Raw genomic sequence first — 17631 nt, forward strand, 5'->3', positions numbered from 1 at the left:
GGGCTCTCTTGATTTTTTGTTCTTTGCTTGAAAGATGAAATGGCTTAGTAATAGCTATGAGTAATTTTGTTCCTAGATCTAGTACCCTAAAATATGATGATGTGATTGGTGTTGTTTAGAGTGAGGAAACTCACAGGAAAACCTCAAGTAGATCTACATTAGGAAGTGCTTTGAATGCACAAAATTCAGGTAGAACAACTGAAAGAGGAAATAATTCTAGGAATTATGGGAAATCAAGAGGAAAGTCAAAGGGAAGGAGGTCTCAATCAAGAGGACTAAATGACTACTAGTACTGTGGGAAATTAGGGCATAAAAAGAAAGATTGTTGGACTTGAAAGAAAAATGAAGGAGATAAACCAAATGGAGACAAGGAGGAAAATGTGATAAGTAACAAATCTAAAGAGGATGCTTTTCTTTTTCTTTAGAAAGTGTTGATGATTCATGGGTTTTAGATTTTGATGCTTCATTTCATGCTACACCTCATAGAGGTTATTTCATTGATTATGTCCAAGGGGATTTTGGACTTATTTATTTGGGTGTTAATAAACCTTCTCAGATTGTTGGAAAGGGAAAAATTAAGATTATGTTGCACAATGGGAATCATTGGCTACTACATGAAGTAAGACATGTTCCAAGGTTGAGTAAGAATTTAATTTCAATAGGGCAACTTGGTGATGAGGGTTGTGTAGTTACTTTTAATGACAAAAATTGGAAGGTTTCAAAAGGTTCCCTTGTAGTAGAAAAAGGTTTGAAAGTAGTCACCTTATATCTTTTTATAGGTCATATTGTTCCTTCTACTTTAATTGTTTCAGAGAAAAATGAATCTTCAGGAATAGTTGCTACTATTGAGCAAGCAGAATAAATAGCTGCTATAAATTCTGATACAACGTTGTGGCACAATAGACTTGGGCACATGGGTGAAAAAAGTATGAAAGTAATTCATTCAAAGAAAGTTTTACCAAGTCTAAAATGTGTTAATATAAATTTTAGTGAAAGTTGTGTGTATAGAAATCAAAAGAGAGTGAGTTTTGTGAAGATTGGGAAGGAAAACAAAAAGGAGAAATTAGAGCTTGTGCATACCAATGTATGGGGACCAGCTCAAGTAACTTCCCTTGGAGGCTTTCATTATTATGTTACATTTATTGATGATGGAACTAAAAAGGTATGGATTTATTTCCTTAGACAGAAATCTAATGTATTTCAAACTTTTAAGAAATGGAAATACTTGGTTGAAAATGAGATTGGTAAGAAATTAAAATGTCTTAGATCTAATAATTTGGTGAGTATTGCAATCATGAATTTGAAAATTATTGCTCCATTAATGGTATTCATAGATAGAATTTTTTTCCAAGGACTCCACAGGAAAATGGAGTGGTTGAATGCATGAATAGGACTATAATGTAGCGTGCAAGGAGCATGATATTGCATGTTAGGTTGCCCTTATACATGTGGGCAGAGGCTATCAATACTGCTTTTATATTTGATTAATAGAGGTCCCTCTACTCCTTTGGGTTGTGGTATTCCTGAGGAAGCATGGACTGGTAAGAAGGTGAGTTATTCTTTTCTCAAAACCTTCAGTTGTGAAGCATTTCTTCACGTAGATTCTAAAACTAAAACCAAGCTAGAAGCTAGGTCAAAGAAATGTGTATTTGTTGGATATGGCATAAATGAATTTGGTTATAGGATTTGGGATTTTGAAAATATAAAATTGTAAGAAGCAGGGAAGTCATAGTCAATGAGAAAGTGTTGTACAAAGATCCATTGCAGCAACATAAGAGGAAAGAAGATGATGATGTAGTGCTAGATGATACTCCAAAAGATGATGTTCTAGCCATTCATCTTGATGTACAACAACTGCAACAACAAATACCACACACACCAATGAATGTTAGATGGTCAACAAGGCAAATTAGACCTCCACAAAGATTTTCTCCCTCTTTATACTCTATTTTACTAACTGATGCTGGTGAACCTGAATGTTATGATGAAGCTATGCAGGTGGACATTGGGATTTTGGGCTGACATGTAATTATTAATTGTAACCCTAAACCGGTAAAAATACTTGTATAAAAGGGCTTAGGGTTAGGTATTGTTTCATAGTTGTGATGTAAAAATTGGTTCTTGTGGCAGTATTGAGCTATAAGGGATTACAGATTGTTATCAGGTTGTAATCACTAGATCATAATAATATCAAACTTCTTGTTTGGTGAACGTAGTCTAAGAATTGGGTCAACCATGTTAAATCTTGGTGTCTTGTGTTATTTTCTATGTGATCTATTATTTATGATATTGTTTATATTTGCATGTAATTGTTATTTATGTATGTGGTTTATTCCTAACATAACTAATAGTAGAATGTTACTCCTCTTTTCTACAATTGCATATGAAACCAACAAAGAATCGAAGCTCAGATAAATGCCACTATAGGATCAAAATAGAAGACAACTAGTATAGCTATAATAACACATTGAACTACTACAAGATGAGCCATCAAAGTTACTAACATGACAGTGAAGATGGGTGGCAAGGAGTTGGCAGCAACTTGGAGAGGAGTGTCATCAAAGTGCCATTATCACTCCACCAATCATGTATACACCAGCAACATTATGTGAAAAGGAGCCAATAAAAGATTGAAGATGCATGGAGACCCCAAAAGGTGAGAAATACCTTGTGCTAATGGTGTGACATTGAAATATCCTCCCCACAAAAAATTGTAGATCGTGAGTCTTTCTCCAAATGCTAAGACCAAAAAAACCAAAATTACTACCATTTATCTCCAACATTAATGCTATAAACTGCAAATTAAAAAGAACTCAACACAGACAAAGAAATGATTGGTGCAGATCAATGTCTCCACATAATAAAGAAGCTGCCAATCTCTAAAATAAAGGCATGGGGTCTCCTCCAAGTTGCCAATGGGTTCCAAATAAAATCCAATGCCAAATAGCTAGAGAATTTGATGCCAAATAGCTGGAGGAGATCATGGGACTCCAAAAAAGAAAGTCCCTCATTGATGAACATGCTGACGTGGTGGAGTAAAAAAAGTATGACCTCTAAAACTTGTCCCAAAACAAATTTTCATAAATCAAAACCATCGATCATGCATGAAATCATTGGACAAGCATAAAAGCCACCTATATATTGCCAATAAATCCATCATTAAATGGCAATAGACTTGCTAGCAAATAGCCATGATTGCAAGACAAGATGGGTGGGCATTGAAGTCTATATTCCATGGATAAACTAAGCACACCACCATTTTTTTTTAAAAAATGTCTCCATCCAAGAAAATAAACAACGCTTCAAAGTCATTCAACCTCCAAATCATGCCACAATGAATGGGCCAAAAATTAATTGTAACATGCAAAAATAGCATGCCCAGGAGCAAACCAAAGGGCCACTACACTTGTTTTGTGAAAAGAATTTTATCCATAATTTTTTGATAAATCAAAATAAATAAATAAATTATGACCTCGTTTTGTTTGTCCAGGTCAAAATAGCCTAGGTGCAAATTTTTTTTGCCTCAAATTTGAACAATGTCCAAACTGGACATATTATATATGGAAATGGGGGTTTTCAAGAGCTTTGAGCTCAACAATGATGTCCATTTGGGGTCATAGTGCTTTGAAAATTAAGTCCCTTAGATCTAATACAAAATACTTCTAAAAACTAAAACCCTTTGAAAGAGAAAACTCAGATCTAAAATCCAATGCAAAATCTCTCACAAATAGAACAGGGGCATGAAGATCTTGTGCTCTAATACCACATTGAAGTTGATGAAAAATCAACCCCACAGCTCCCAAGAATCACCTGCATACAGACACATATATTATAGATTAGGAGAGAAGCAAAAATATATGGAGGCAAGAATTGCCAGATCCATACACGAGACATTCTTGATGAGCAAAAAAGAATATTGCTATAATCAAAAGTGAATGAATTGGTTACAATGAGAGATCGTACTTATAAAGGAGATTGAAACCCTAAAAAGGTCTAACCTAGATTGCATCATAATAATTAATAAAAGAAATTAATTATTAGATGCCTAAAGTTTAGCTTAAGAAACTAGATTTAATTATGAAATATCTAATTACTCTAACATTGACTAACTGAAACTTTTTCTCCTATGGAAAAGTGGGGAACTATTTGAGCATTATTTTCTTTTGCAGCACAAAAAGGATGGAATATACATCATATGGATGTTAAAACAACCTTTTTGAATGAATATTTGAAGGAAGATGTCTATATGCTACAACCTCAAGGTTTTTTATTTATCAAAAGTTAGGAACAAAAGGTATGTAAATTGGTAACATCTTTGTATGGTTTGAAGCAAGCACCATGTGTTTGGTATGAAAAATTAACTAAGCACCTCCTCAATTTATAATACAAATATTTTAGTCTAAATGATACAACTCTCTTTGTCAAGAAAATTGGTAGATCAATTGTGTATCTAGTTGTATATGTTGATGATCTTCTCATCACAGGCAATAATGATGATTATATACAATCCATTAAGAGAGAGTTGAAAAAGTGTTTTGATATGACTAACTTAGGATTACATCATTATTAATTAGGTAGTGAAGTCATTCAAAATCCTAAGTTCATTTTTATTTCTCAAAAAAAATATATTGCAGATTTATTATGTAGATTTGGCATAAAAAATTGTAATTTTGTTTCCACTCCAATGGAGCAAAATTTGAAGATTTCATCTAGTGAAGGATATGTTTTTGAAGATCCAACCAAGTACAGGAAGCTTGTTGGAAGTTTGATGCATCTCACCACCATTTGTCTTGACATTACCTTTGTAGTAGGAATTTTGTCCAGATTTATGCATAAACCATGTAAACGACATTGGATTGCATTAAATTGAGTTTTCAAATATCTAATAGAAACTCAAATTCTGGGCATAAAATATTCAAAAGTTTTAGACTTCAATCTTCTTGGCTATTCTGACGCAAATTTTGACGGTGACAAAGAGAATGGGTTATCTACTTTTGGTTATTTGATGACTCTAGGATCAACTACTATTACTTGGAGATCAAAGAAACAAAACATTCCTACTAACTCTACAACTGAAGCAGAATATGTAGCAGCAACTCAAGCTACAAAAGAAATTGTGTGGCTAAGAAAAATTCTTGATGCCTTGTAGGAGGAATAGATAACTTCAACAACTTTATTTGTTGATAATAATTATGTAATACAATTGGCCAAGAATCCTAAATTTCATGATCGAACCAAGCATATCAATACCAAATATCACTTGATTTGACATCATGTTGACACTAAAACTATACAGCTGAAACACTGTTACTAGAGAACAAATTGCTGATAGTTTTACTAAAGCACTGGGATGTGTTAAATTTGAACAATTCAAAATGCTACTTGGCATGAAAAATATGCCTTTAGATTAAGGAAAGAATGCTAAATAATCCTTTGGGATCATCTTTAATTTATTTATTATTTAGGAAGTAGTTTTCTAGAAGTTTAATCATGTAACTATTTATATAGTTTTACTCAGTTGCCTGGATAGTTTTTAGGTCATATATATTCACTTGTTTTTATAATAAATTTGAAGGTGTGTGTGTGTGCATTTCATTTCATATTCTTTGGGCCTGTTACATGAAGTGCAACTCATTCTACTAGGCTGAAAACATATTGCCATAATATTCTCAACCACAATGTTGCATGTGAGAAACAAATGTACATAGTTCTTGTCAAGCATGTTTTCTAATTTGGTACATTATAATTCAATGAAATTAATCAACTAGTCTATTGTAAAGATGTATTCATTCGTATGTCAGACTAGTTGATGACTTGTGTATTGCTCTTTTGTTAAATGTGATTGACAATATCTTATTTAGCCTTTTTCCTTATATTATTGGTGTATTAGACAAGTTGGTCAAAAATTCCTCACATGGTCAGCTATTGTTTTGACATATTTGTCAAAATTGTTATCAATTTTGATATCTCATATTATTATGATGTTTGACTATTTTAGTCAGCACCTCTCCTCCCTTTATACATTGTATTGCATAATTCCATCAACAAGTACTCGAACATTGTATACTTTCATAGAATTAAAATAGAAATTATTGACTTATGAATATGTAGATTCGACTTTTGACTAATTTTACCAACTTCCTTGTCTTTCATATATATTGTTTATGTAACATTTCTTCTCGAAAATGGAGTCCTCACGAAGTATATTACACACCTGTTTGAAATATATTATCATTAGACATTTAATATGTTAATGGCCATGAAAGATTTTCTGAGCTTCGGTAAAGTAATTTTCTTTGATTCAACATGGAGCTTCCTGTATTAGTAAAAAGATGCTTATATCATATAAATTCCCTTCTGATCTACAGACAGAATGAAGATATAACCGATTGAAACCTCCAATACAAAGATATTATAGGACATTCTCTCAAACTCTGATATCAAGTACATTCTTTCCCTGTCCAGACAGGACAAAGAGAATATTACCGCGTGAACTATTGACACCTCTCATTAGAAGTAGATGATTCTTTGTCCTTCAGCTGATAATCCCTCTTTTATCTGTCTTAGAAAAGAAAGTCCATGGCATTCTTTCAAACTGTTACAGAGCCTTAAATCGAGCAGTTTTAAACATGCTAGCTTATCAATGTTGGAGTGCAATTCTTCTAGCTCAGAGCAAGAGGATAAGTTGAAATCTATTAGTAATCTAAGTTCTCCTATGCTGGAGGGCAACGATTTCAATTTCACGCAACCACTTAAATCTAAATGTGTTAAGGAATGAAGCTGCCCAAAGCTAACAGGCAATTCCTCTAGTTCCACACAATTGTACTGGAGCTCTGCTAAAGAGCCGAGCTTCGCAAAGCTGGAAGGCAATTCCTTTAGATCATATGACTGCAGGATCAACTTCTTTAACCCACGCAGCTGCCCAAAGCTACAAGGCAAGGCTTCCAATTTCCAGCATCTCTCTAAGCTTAAAACCTCCAAGGACCTTAATTCCCCAAAGTTTGAAGGAAGTTCTTTTAAGTTAACACATTCTGCTAGATTCAAATGCTTTAGAGAACTAAGGTCTCGAAAAGTTGTCGGCAATTCTTCCAGTTTCTTGCAGCTTGTTAAAATCAATTCCTCCAAACAACTTAACTTCCCAAATGATTCTGGCAGATTCTTCAAAGAATTGCCACCAGCGAGGCTCAATTTACATAATGAACGAAGTCCACATACCTGCTCAGGCAGCTCCTGCATCTCGTCCCATTCATCCAATATAAAAACCGTGAGACCAGTTAAGTGATCAAGCCTCTCGGGCAATCTCTGAAGAGTTCTCATTTCTTTTAAATCCAATTCCTCCAAGGAAGAATTTCGGATGATGTTGGCAGGCATGGACTCTTGTAAATTTGCAGACTTCTCAGGCTGGAAAGTGGCTTTTATTACCCGTATCCTGCTGGGCAACTGCATCCATATTGTCATTCCATTATAAAGAAATTGTATCTAAGTCTAATAAAATAAACAGTTGTACATAAAAAATGAAATGAATTTTGGAAAAACTTGCCCGATACAAAGTCAAGCCATCCTTAAATACAGGACCATGGAACACAGCCAACCGTTCAAGAGACTCCAAATCCACTTGCCATAAACCAGAGTTTTCTCCATCTAGTTGGAGGAATCTCAGTTCTTTGAATATTGGTGTCTTTTGGCTTGATCGTGACACGTTTATCCTTTTCCCCAAGGCCAGAACTCTCAATGACTTTTTCATTGAGAGAATGTGATTCTCATCAAGCTCATACGCAGCTTCAGACTCTTCTCTGCTAAGCCAAACCCCTCTAATTTGATCTAGCTTCTGCTAAAACATGATACATTTTGTTTAATATATTTCTCCTACAACAAATTACGTACATTTCTTTCCTTTTCTCGTACAGAAATACAAAGACATACCTCATTCTCGCGTATAACATCGATCCAGGATTGCATATCTGTTATTCTATTGGATTCACACATACTCTGCCCTTTTGCTCTGAAGATATCGAGAACAATGACGTTGCCACTGTCGGACATCTTCAACAAAGCCGCCTCTTCCAGATGTGTTACCTCTTCGGCTCCAACAATGCACTCCACATCGTGGCGATTCCAGCTAGCGAAGAAGCAGCAAATATCCAGAAATGCTTCTTGTGTAGACACTTCCAACTCATTATACATAAAATTAAAAAGACGTTTGCTCAGATTTTCTTCAACGACATCCCTTCCAGTCTTCAAAGCTTCAATTATTTGCGTACATCTCTCTACAATGAACTTCTGCTTGCTAAGCCGAGTGCCTACAATTTCTAGGACTAACGGAATCCCAGCGCAAATCTGCAGGGTTTCTTTGATGCTGTCTGTGTCCCTGTCAACTGTATTAGAAAGATCGTCTTTCAGCAAAATTTTGATCGCCTCTTGATCGGGTAGCGTATCCACAATATATTCACGACGTACGAGGCCGGCGTCTTTGAGAAGATCCGTCACACCCAGATTTCGAGTTGTGACAACTATTCTGCTGCGGCTTGGAAGTCCTGTCAAGCGTTTTGGGAAAAGCTCTTGCAAATCTTCTGCTCGAAGAGCGTTGTCAATAAACAGAAATACTGGCTTGTTTCCTGGGTTCTGGCAAGCGGTGCTGAGATGATCCCGACCCTCTGCAATATTTCTCAATGTTACATTCCTGTCATATGTATATGCTGCGAAAGCATCTTTCAATATTTGCTGCTGTATACATTTTATGTCATTACTTGAGCGGTCTTCTTGCATTTGAACTCTCGAATAGTTGTAATCTTTGAGATCTAAGTCAGCAATAACAGCGGTGGCGCGGGTGGTTTTCCCTATGCCCCCAAATCCATAAATAACTACGGCCACTGCGGACTTGTTTTCTGGTTCCATGTCCAGAAATTTCTTTATTCGTTTCTTCTGATCATCTATGCCAACTGTCGTTCAGGCCAGAGGGAATTATTAGTTTAACAAAATCGCATATAAATATTTTGAATTTCTTTTTAATAGAAGAACGTGGCAATATAGTTGAAACTTTTAGAAGGTTAATATTTATTTATCTGCATGATGAGACGGATAAATAAGATTCCATGGAGAGAAGGCAACAGGCTGCTGATGTTGTATCTATGTTATTGCTCGGAATGTAAGATCCTGATACAGTTGATTTATTTTCGTCTGTAGAGTGCCCAAGCTTTGGTAGTTTACAGAACCCTTCACACACCTGCAATCACATAATATTGTTAATTACGGTAGCCATGAATAAGTCATGAAAACAGTTAAAAAATTTTACGTTAAATTAAAACAGTTAACAGTTGTAGACATCATACGGGAAGAGTGTTCTAGACTTTAATTGAGAAGCGCACAGCATGGATCCTTCAACAATCAATAGAAAAGCGTCATTCAACATATTTTCTTCTTGTGGCATATCGTATTTCAACTTTCTTATATGCCCAGCAAGCTTAGCCATTTGTCTTACGAGTTCTATGCATTCACTCTGGTTTTCACTAGAGATCTGATCAATCTGGTCTAGCAAGAAAACTACAATAGATAATCCTCCAACCATCCGGTGCGTCTTCTCCACACATTTCAATATTTGTGCTAAAGCTTCTCTGTTTTCTTCGCCACCCTGTAATTACTACCAGTATTAGTTTAACTCATCGTCACTAATTTCAACATAATATTCACTAATTTTAAGTCAAAATAAAATTGAAATTATCAGTTACCTTCTTAGGCTTGATATATTTATTCATAAATTCAAGAAAATCAGACCCTCTTTGGATAAAGGAAGCCCATACTGATTTTGCTTTATCTAAAAGTGTATCAGAAAGAGTTTCTAAACTGGTGCTTCTCTCTTACGTCTTTTCTTGATTCGGCTGCAAAATGAAAAGAAGAAATTAGACTTGCGACTGAAACTGCCTGCCATACTAACCATGTTTAGAAACTCGTCGATGAGATAGATCAAACGGTCAATGTCACTGGCATTGTCAATGGTTTGAAAAAGGTTGATACAGATTTCTTCCTTGATCAGCGGCATCTGAGATGACGGCGACTGAATAACAGGCGACGTCTGAGTTGACGGTGCTACTTGAACAGGTGGCGATGGCGGCTGAGATGGCGGCAACTGAGCAGGTGGTGATGGCTGATGATCAGGCGGTGTTGATGGCGGCAAAGGCTTGTTTGGGCAACAGCAGGGAGAACAAGAGGACCAAAAGGACCAAAAGGAAGCCATGGTAAATGCCAGCGAGATAAGATGATGTTCAGATGGAAGAAGCATTGAGTGCTTTATATTTTAGATTGCATCAAGAGAATAATTAGAAGGGAGAAGGCAACCAAAATGCTTTATTTATTTATTTATTTATTTTAGAGTTTTTCCACGTGAAGTTATTCCCTATCTTTATTTGTTTTCATTAATACGGGATACTTCGCTAGCTGTCGAAAGAAGGGTGGGGAACATATTATTTGACCTTTCACAAACTATTGGAATCGTAGGTTACTGCTCTTGTAAAGTTCATATGTTCATATATCCATTTGAAGTGCACGCCATAGAGTTATACAAAAGTGGCTATGTTGATTATATTATTTATATTTTTAATAAATAGATGTTATATATTTCTAGTCTGTGCTTTATATATGCATTAATTAAAATATAGATGTAATTTTTTAGGATATTTGTGTATGTATATGTATATGCATATATAATATTAGTTGCAATTTTATTAGCTGATAGTTTCAATTTGATATAGGTGATTATTACATTCTATTATTTGGCGTACGTAAGAAAATAATTAGATAACATTATTACTTTTTAATATTATTTAATTTGTTTGTCCTGTTCATTATAAATAGAACATATTTTGTGTCTAAGAAAGATGAGAGTGAGATTGGAAATTAGAATTTAAAAGAAATGCATAAAAGAACATGCGTTATGGAAAAAAAAAAAAAAATCATGCATTTGAAGATGATTACTAAGCACACATCAAGGTGAATCTCATGTTTCCTATCTTGTACCATATTAGCAATTAGGAAAGTGGAACATCTAAATTCCCTAAGACATTTAAGCCTAATCTTAGTTGTGTTGTATTTATGAGGGATCAATCCTATACTTTTTTATTGTATAATTGGTTTTCCATCATTCTTTATCTACTTAAGGATTCATGATTGTTAAAAATTAGACTAAAAGATCAATGTCTTTACAATCCATTTGCTTGTATAACTTACAATTAGTATGTGAGTAAAATCTTTACAGATTGTGATAGAAACAAGTATGAGGGTTCAAAATTAGAGTGGTATCACAATATAAGTCATTAAAAACATACATTTTAACTTGCTATATGAGAACATAGGTATCCAACTCTATGTATAATTTCTAACTAAGCAGAAATGAGTGATATCACAAAATGATAAAATACCAAGACCAAAAAAGACCAAATATATTTTAAGGGAGAGGTTTGTAACTAGAATTTAAAACTAATGGGAACAAGGGTCTATCAAAGAAGGTGATACATCTTCATTCATCAAACTTTGATTAGTTCTTCTCATTCAAGAATTATGGAAAACAAAAGCATTAATCACATAATGTTTTATCTTCTATGATTTTGTTTTGGGTTTCTTGTGCTAATCCAAATCTATTGCATAAACATATTTAACTACATTCAAAGGAGCATTTTTATTATCAATCAGTGATACAATCTTTTATTTATTGATCTAGCATCTTCTATATGAAATTACACTTTTATTTCTTTCATTTCATTTCAAAATTATTTTCAAAAATATGTTCACCTAAGGCATACCACTCTATCCAAACTTCTTTGTTGATTTTTTTTGTGTGAAGATATAGGTGAAATGAATCTAAAAATCAAACCACAATGTCCATAACCTATAATAGTCACTAGCAAAATTGTTAGCAAAAACAAAAATAACACAATGTGTATGACATATTGTTCCTTCTAGATCTACTTTAGATTTAGATTGCATGCAGGTGCAATTCTTTAATTTTCATTTCAAGTCATTAAATGTTTCTTACTACTTTTTTTTAGTACGTGGTTAAAAAAATTGTTAGTTTTCTATATTTAGTCTCCTATATTGCATCATGTGTGCCTACAAGAAGATGAGTATCACTTTTTGTAGAAATGCTAGAAATATTTTTCCTACTTTTCATTTTTTGTCTAATATAATCTAATAATTTGAGGAATTGAAAGATTGAATCTACGAAAACTTTAATAATAGAAACTATTGAATTCATTATCCACTTTTCAAATATGCAATTTATTACAATACCTAAATGGTATTTTAGTAGGTGATTGTAAAATCTACCATTTCAAATTCTATCTTTTCTGAGGATTTCAGTTCTAGACTATTTGTTATGCTTAATTGTATAAATCTCTCTCTCTCTCTCTCTCTCTCTCTCTCTCTCTCTCTCTCTCTCTCTCTCCCCCCCCCCTTCATGGAATCCTCTAAGATTTTGGGTTCATTTCATATTATATACTCCACCATTGGCAACCTATCCTAGGTATTTGGGGCCCAAAATTTATCCACGAGATGATGTCAGGGTATTAGCAAGATCAACCTTGATCAAATTCAAATCCTAACATGAGGGGGTAAAGTATAAAATGACATTTTATTTCCTCATTTAATGATATATTATCAATTAAAATCTCACATCCATAAATATATACGAATATCAAGAATGACTGAACGTTAGGATTCAAGATTTGAAGGAAAGCATTCATGTTTGAGATCTACTAGCTTCTATATTCATCAAGATATATCACATAAAAGGAAAAATTCTTTCACACAATACCCAAGTAGAGAAATTATTGATTTTAAGAAAGAAGATTCATATTTCATCCCTTCTTCTCTTCTCTTCTTTTCAAGTGGATTTCAAACATATCACCATAAAAAATTACAAGGGGTAATCATAGATCTATGTAGAGGACTCCAAGTACATTCAAGAACCTTAAACAATATGAGTGATTTCTACATCTATTTATCAGGCTTTATGTAAGGTAATTATTAAAAATTCCATTTCACATATATATTCCTTTATGATTTTTCTTTCTTTTTTCAAGGTTTATTCCTCAATATGCATTTGAGAAAAGAAGTCACTTTTCTCGAGTTTTTTTCCCTTTTTTATATGTAAAGTATAATTTATGGAGCCACCAAATTGGGATATGCAAAATTAGATTCAATAAAAACTTCTCATAAAAATTTAGTCAAAATCACCTAGTGCATGGTTTTATTAGCAGTCTATACCTAGTATTGGATACATTTTGGCCTATTCTTTCAACTTTCTACTTAGATATTTTCCATACGTGATTTGTCTATTCTACTTTTTAGATCTATAACAATTTTTCTCCACATTAGTATGTTTTTGTCTATTATTTATATATTTTTGCACCTTTTTCTAATAAGTATGTCAAACACTTTAATGAAATTAATTTTATATTTATCTAGTCATGTTAGTGTGGTGAAGGAATGTCATCCTAATTTAGTGCTAATGTCTTCTATTCAACCTATATGGGGTATCATCCTTCAAAATGTGTAATTGTAAAAAATCAAGGTGATTTTTCCACCTATTTGAACATTATCCCTCTTTTCCCATCCTATGCATTTTAGTGAACTTTAAAAAAAAAAGGAAGGAAGCCTAAAATATGTTAATATAAGTAAGAGAAATAAACAATGTTTGACAAAGAGAAGGGTCCAAAATAACACAAAGATTAACTAAGAAAATCTAGAAATCTCATAACTCATAATGTATACTATGAAATTAGAATGCAAAGATGTGAACCAAAGTTAGAGCACCCAACAAGATAATTCAATAAAAACACATTTGAGAAGACCTGCAATTTGAAAGAAAACAAACTGAAGAATATACAAACCTCATCTTCTAAAATTCTTCCAATGTGTAGATGATTTGTCCAAGATGGATGTGTGAAAAATGATTTTCTTCAAGATTCAATGATGGATTCAATAAATGGACGATGAGTGGAGAGTCTCATATAGTAATGGTACTTTGGTAGCTTTCGAATCTTGAAATAACATAATAACTTTACTCTAGATTATGGATGATTTATGAAGGATGGAAGGTTAATTTTATAGGAAAAGGATAAGAGAAATGGATGGCCAATATGAAAGGAAGAGAGAGTGTGAGAGAGGGCTAGGATGTAGGGAAATGTGATCACACGGGTTATATTTTCTCAAATCCATGGCCTCACAAAAATTGTCACAAGGAGAATGAGTGTGAGGGGATAGCGATTCATGAGGGATAGTTAAGTCAGAGAGATTAAAGATAGACTTTAGTACACATAGGTGGGACTAGGGGATGTGGATAAGAGTAGACTTATGCTTGAAGTTGATTCACAAAGTCTTAATTCATGTCTAAAATTATGCAAGTGATTCATGAAAATGACTAGTCTTAGATAAAGGGGGTGATTTGACTAAGACAAAATTTTAATGTAGATTAGATAAGGGGGTGATGTGGTTGGCAAGTGGATATGTTAGCGATAAGTGGAGTGTTTAAATAAATAAATTAAATTATCTAATTATTGGTGCATGGGTGCCATTAGGCTAAACTAGTAAGAGTGGTTAGCTTAGGTTTGAGGAATCATTTAACTAAATAGATGGGGGAAAATTAATTAAATATTATTTTCAATTATTTAATTTGATAGATGAATAGGGATTTAATTGATAAATTTGACTATTCATTGTCAATTGATTATTAATTGAACTATAGTTAATTAATTAAATAGAGGATAACATAAAATAATCAAATATTTAATATTTAATTAATATAGCCTTAGGAGGTGAATAAATAATATTACTTAGTTGTGTGATCATATTTAGGTTTCTACATCTTACCACTCTTTGATATAGTGTTGGGACAAAACTATTTTGAAGTAATTTTAAAGATGGACAACAACAAGAATTTTTTTTGAAGAAAAAAAGGTTTCCCTTGTCTCAAAAAGAAAGGAGAGAGATTTCTTTGGGTGATTCCCCCTCAAGAAGGTGCTAGGGAGAATTAAACATCCCATGATATCTCAAAAAGTATAAAAATTTGGGCAATGACAGGTTAGAGATGAGTGGTGGTACTCAGAGATGACCACATTCCATCTCCTAATAGAGGAGATGATGTTTATGCTAGAGGATGTATGCATGATATTCTTACTACTTTTATGGGGGAAAAGTGTCACAATGATAGGAGGTGTACAAGGTTAGAAATTCATGTGAGAGTTAGTACAAGACAAAGATGGATTTCTAGTTTGAGTAGGTGTAGTTCACCCTAGATCAGTATCTAGATGCAACAACATACATGCAAGTTTATTTCTATATGTGTGGGATAGTGTCTGGGTAACTTGCCACATTTATAGGTGGAACCAATGTTAACTTGGCCTTGATTCCTACCATAGTACCCATCATGGATGTAGGTGTCCCAATTACTTTAGGAGCTCTTATGTTAATAGAGTAATATCATAATTTTATTAGGTAGTATTTCATGGATGAGGCACACATGAGAGGAGCATAGGATTTTTCTCTCTCTTGTAGGTGTGGGCATTAATTCCTATCATAGCAAAAATCATGGATATAAGTGTCCTAGTTGCTTTTGGAGCTCTTATGTTAGTAGATTAATAGCATAATTTTCATTAGATAGTGTATCATGGATCACAAGGGAGGAGCATAGGATTTTCCCTGTGAGTGTACTTAGAGATGAACACATTCCATCTCTCGACATAGGAGATGATGGTTGTACTAGAGGAAATATGCATGATCTTTTGACTAATTTTATGGGGCACAACTGGCATGGTGCCATGAGGCATACAAGGTCAAAAAATCATGTGAGAGTTAGCAGGGCTAAAGATGAGCTTTTAGTTCTAGTAAGGGTAGTTCACCCTAGATCGGTATGTAGATGCCACACCATAGAGGTGAGTTTACTTCTATATGTGTGGGCTAGTGTTTGGGTACCTTGTCACATATATAGGTGGAACCATTGTTTCTTTGGCATTGATTCCTAACATAGTACAAATCATGGATGTACGTGTCCTAGTTGCTTTGAGACCTCTTATGTCAATGGAGTAATATCATAATTTTCATTATATAGTGTACCACGGATGAGGCACACATTGGAGGAGCATAGGATTTTCATCACTCTTGTAGGTGTGGGCCTAGGAGCATATTGCAATGCTCAAGTGGGTGGGTAGCTATGATCGGCTAGTAAATCAACATATAGTTTATAGTTGAGTGGATCCTCTGACATATCATCATATAGAGAATATGGATTACAGGAGGGTTGTGACATTGAGGTCATACATGGGATTACAACTATGGGTAGAGAAATGGAAAAAAATTCCATACACCATCACTCTTGGTTTCATGTTTGGTTGATTAGACTACATTGTAGAGTAGTACTTCCCTTATAGGGTTATCAAGAAGTTTGGATGACCTCAGGATATGCTAGTGAATCTAGTTTGGTTCCATTGGATCACAAATGAGTTATATTTCTTATTCAAGAAACCACTAGAGAGGGATGGACTAATAGTTTGATGGAGAGATATGTAGCTAATTATATGGGATTTGCATGGTGGGTTGGCTAATGTAGGATGTACTTCAACATATATTATTTAATGACAAAGGGATCAAGTATCTAGGAGGTCATAAGCACCTCAAGTGGTGTCAAGGGCTATGAATAGAATGCTAGTAGTAAGACAAGGTTGACGTATGGTGCAAGGACTAAGGCAAGGTGAGGCGCTAGTCTAGTAGCCACCAAAGAAGAGGGGCCAATGAGTTAAAGGGGGAGAGGACTATAAGAGAGTGAGTGGAGGAAAAATGAGAGGGGGTCTAAGTAGATATAGGAGGACATAGGTCCTTGGTAGATGGAGGTAGATAGGGGACAATGTCCATATGAACCACATGATACATAGGTACCAGCAGGGGAATCTAGTGGAGGAGGTTCTTGAAGATAATTGGAGCATAGTGTGATAATGGCATGAATGACCTTGTTATAGTATATACACGGTGTTACTAATTGTCTCCTACATGATAGAGAGGTAGATCAAGACCAAGTGTGTGTGTGTGTGTGTGTGTGTGTGTGTGTGTGTGTGTGTGAGTGTGTGTGTGTGTGTGTGTGTGTGTGTGTGTGTGTGTGTGTGTGTGTGTGTGTGTGTGTGTGTGTGTGTGTGTGTGTGTGTGTGTGTGTGTGTGTGTGTGTAGAGAGAGAGAGAGAGAGAGAGCTTATGTACCAAGTGTGATAAATTATAGGGGTTCTTAGATTGGCTACAAATTAATCATGATGAGCTACAAGTGGGGAGGGATAGACTTCTAGTTGAGGTGGCTACATTGAGATCCCAAGATCTAATTGGAGGAGGGAGAGCATAGGAAAATATTGATGATATTTAAGAGTTATAGTGAGAGGTGTCTGATCTATAGGTAAGAGTATGATTTTACAGTGCTAGATACCATTCAACCACACCTACTAAGCATCTAGAGCATTATTAATGATCCACTTAATCAGGGACAAGAGACATAGAGACAATGATGGTTGTTGTGAGAAACACCAATTTGTGTGTTAGGGGCGCATAGTGGTAGGCTAGGGCCAAAGGAGAGGGGAGGGATCACTATAGAGAGAGGAGGCACAAA

At 34.5% G+C, this 17631-nt stretch overlaps 1 protein-coding gene across 1 annotated transcript; it reads right to left on the reverse strand.

The window, feature by feature from the left end:
• Positions 1 to 9554: 9554 nt before the first annotated feature.
• Positions 9555 to 10231, reverse strand: LOC149543931 (uncharacterized). The gene is made up of 2 exons (XM_089795860.1): positions 9726 to 10231; positions 9555 to 9628 (listed from the first exon to the last, which is right to left on the reverse strand). The coding sequence occupies exon 1, from the start codon at positions 10229 to 10231 to the stop codon at positions 9836 to 9838; it is 396 nt and encodes a 131-aa protein (XP_089651986.1). The 3' UTR covers positions 9555 to 9628; positions 9726 to 9835.
• Between the last annotated feature and the right edge of the window lie 7400 nt (positions 10232 to 17631).

Source organism: Cupressus sempervirens, chromosome 8 (genome assembly GCF_028749045.1).
Source record: "Cupressus sempervirens isolate cs-2001-9-10 chromosome 8, ASM2874904v1, whole genome shotgun sequence".
In the NCBI taxonomy this organism is placed as follows: domain Eukaryota; kingdom Viridiplantae; phylum Streptophyta; class Pinopsida; order Cupressales; family Cupressaceae; genus Cupressus; species Cupressus sempervirens.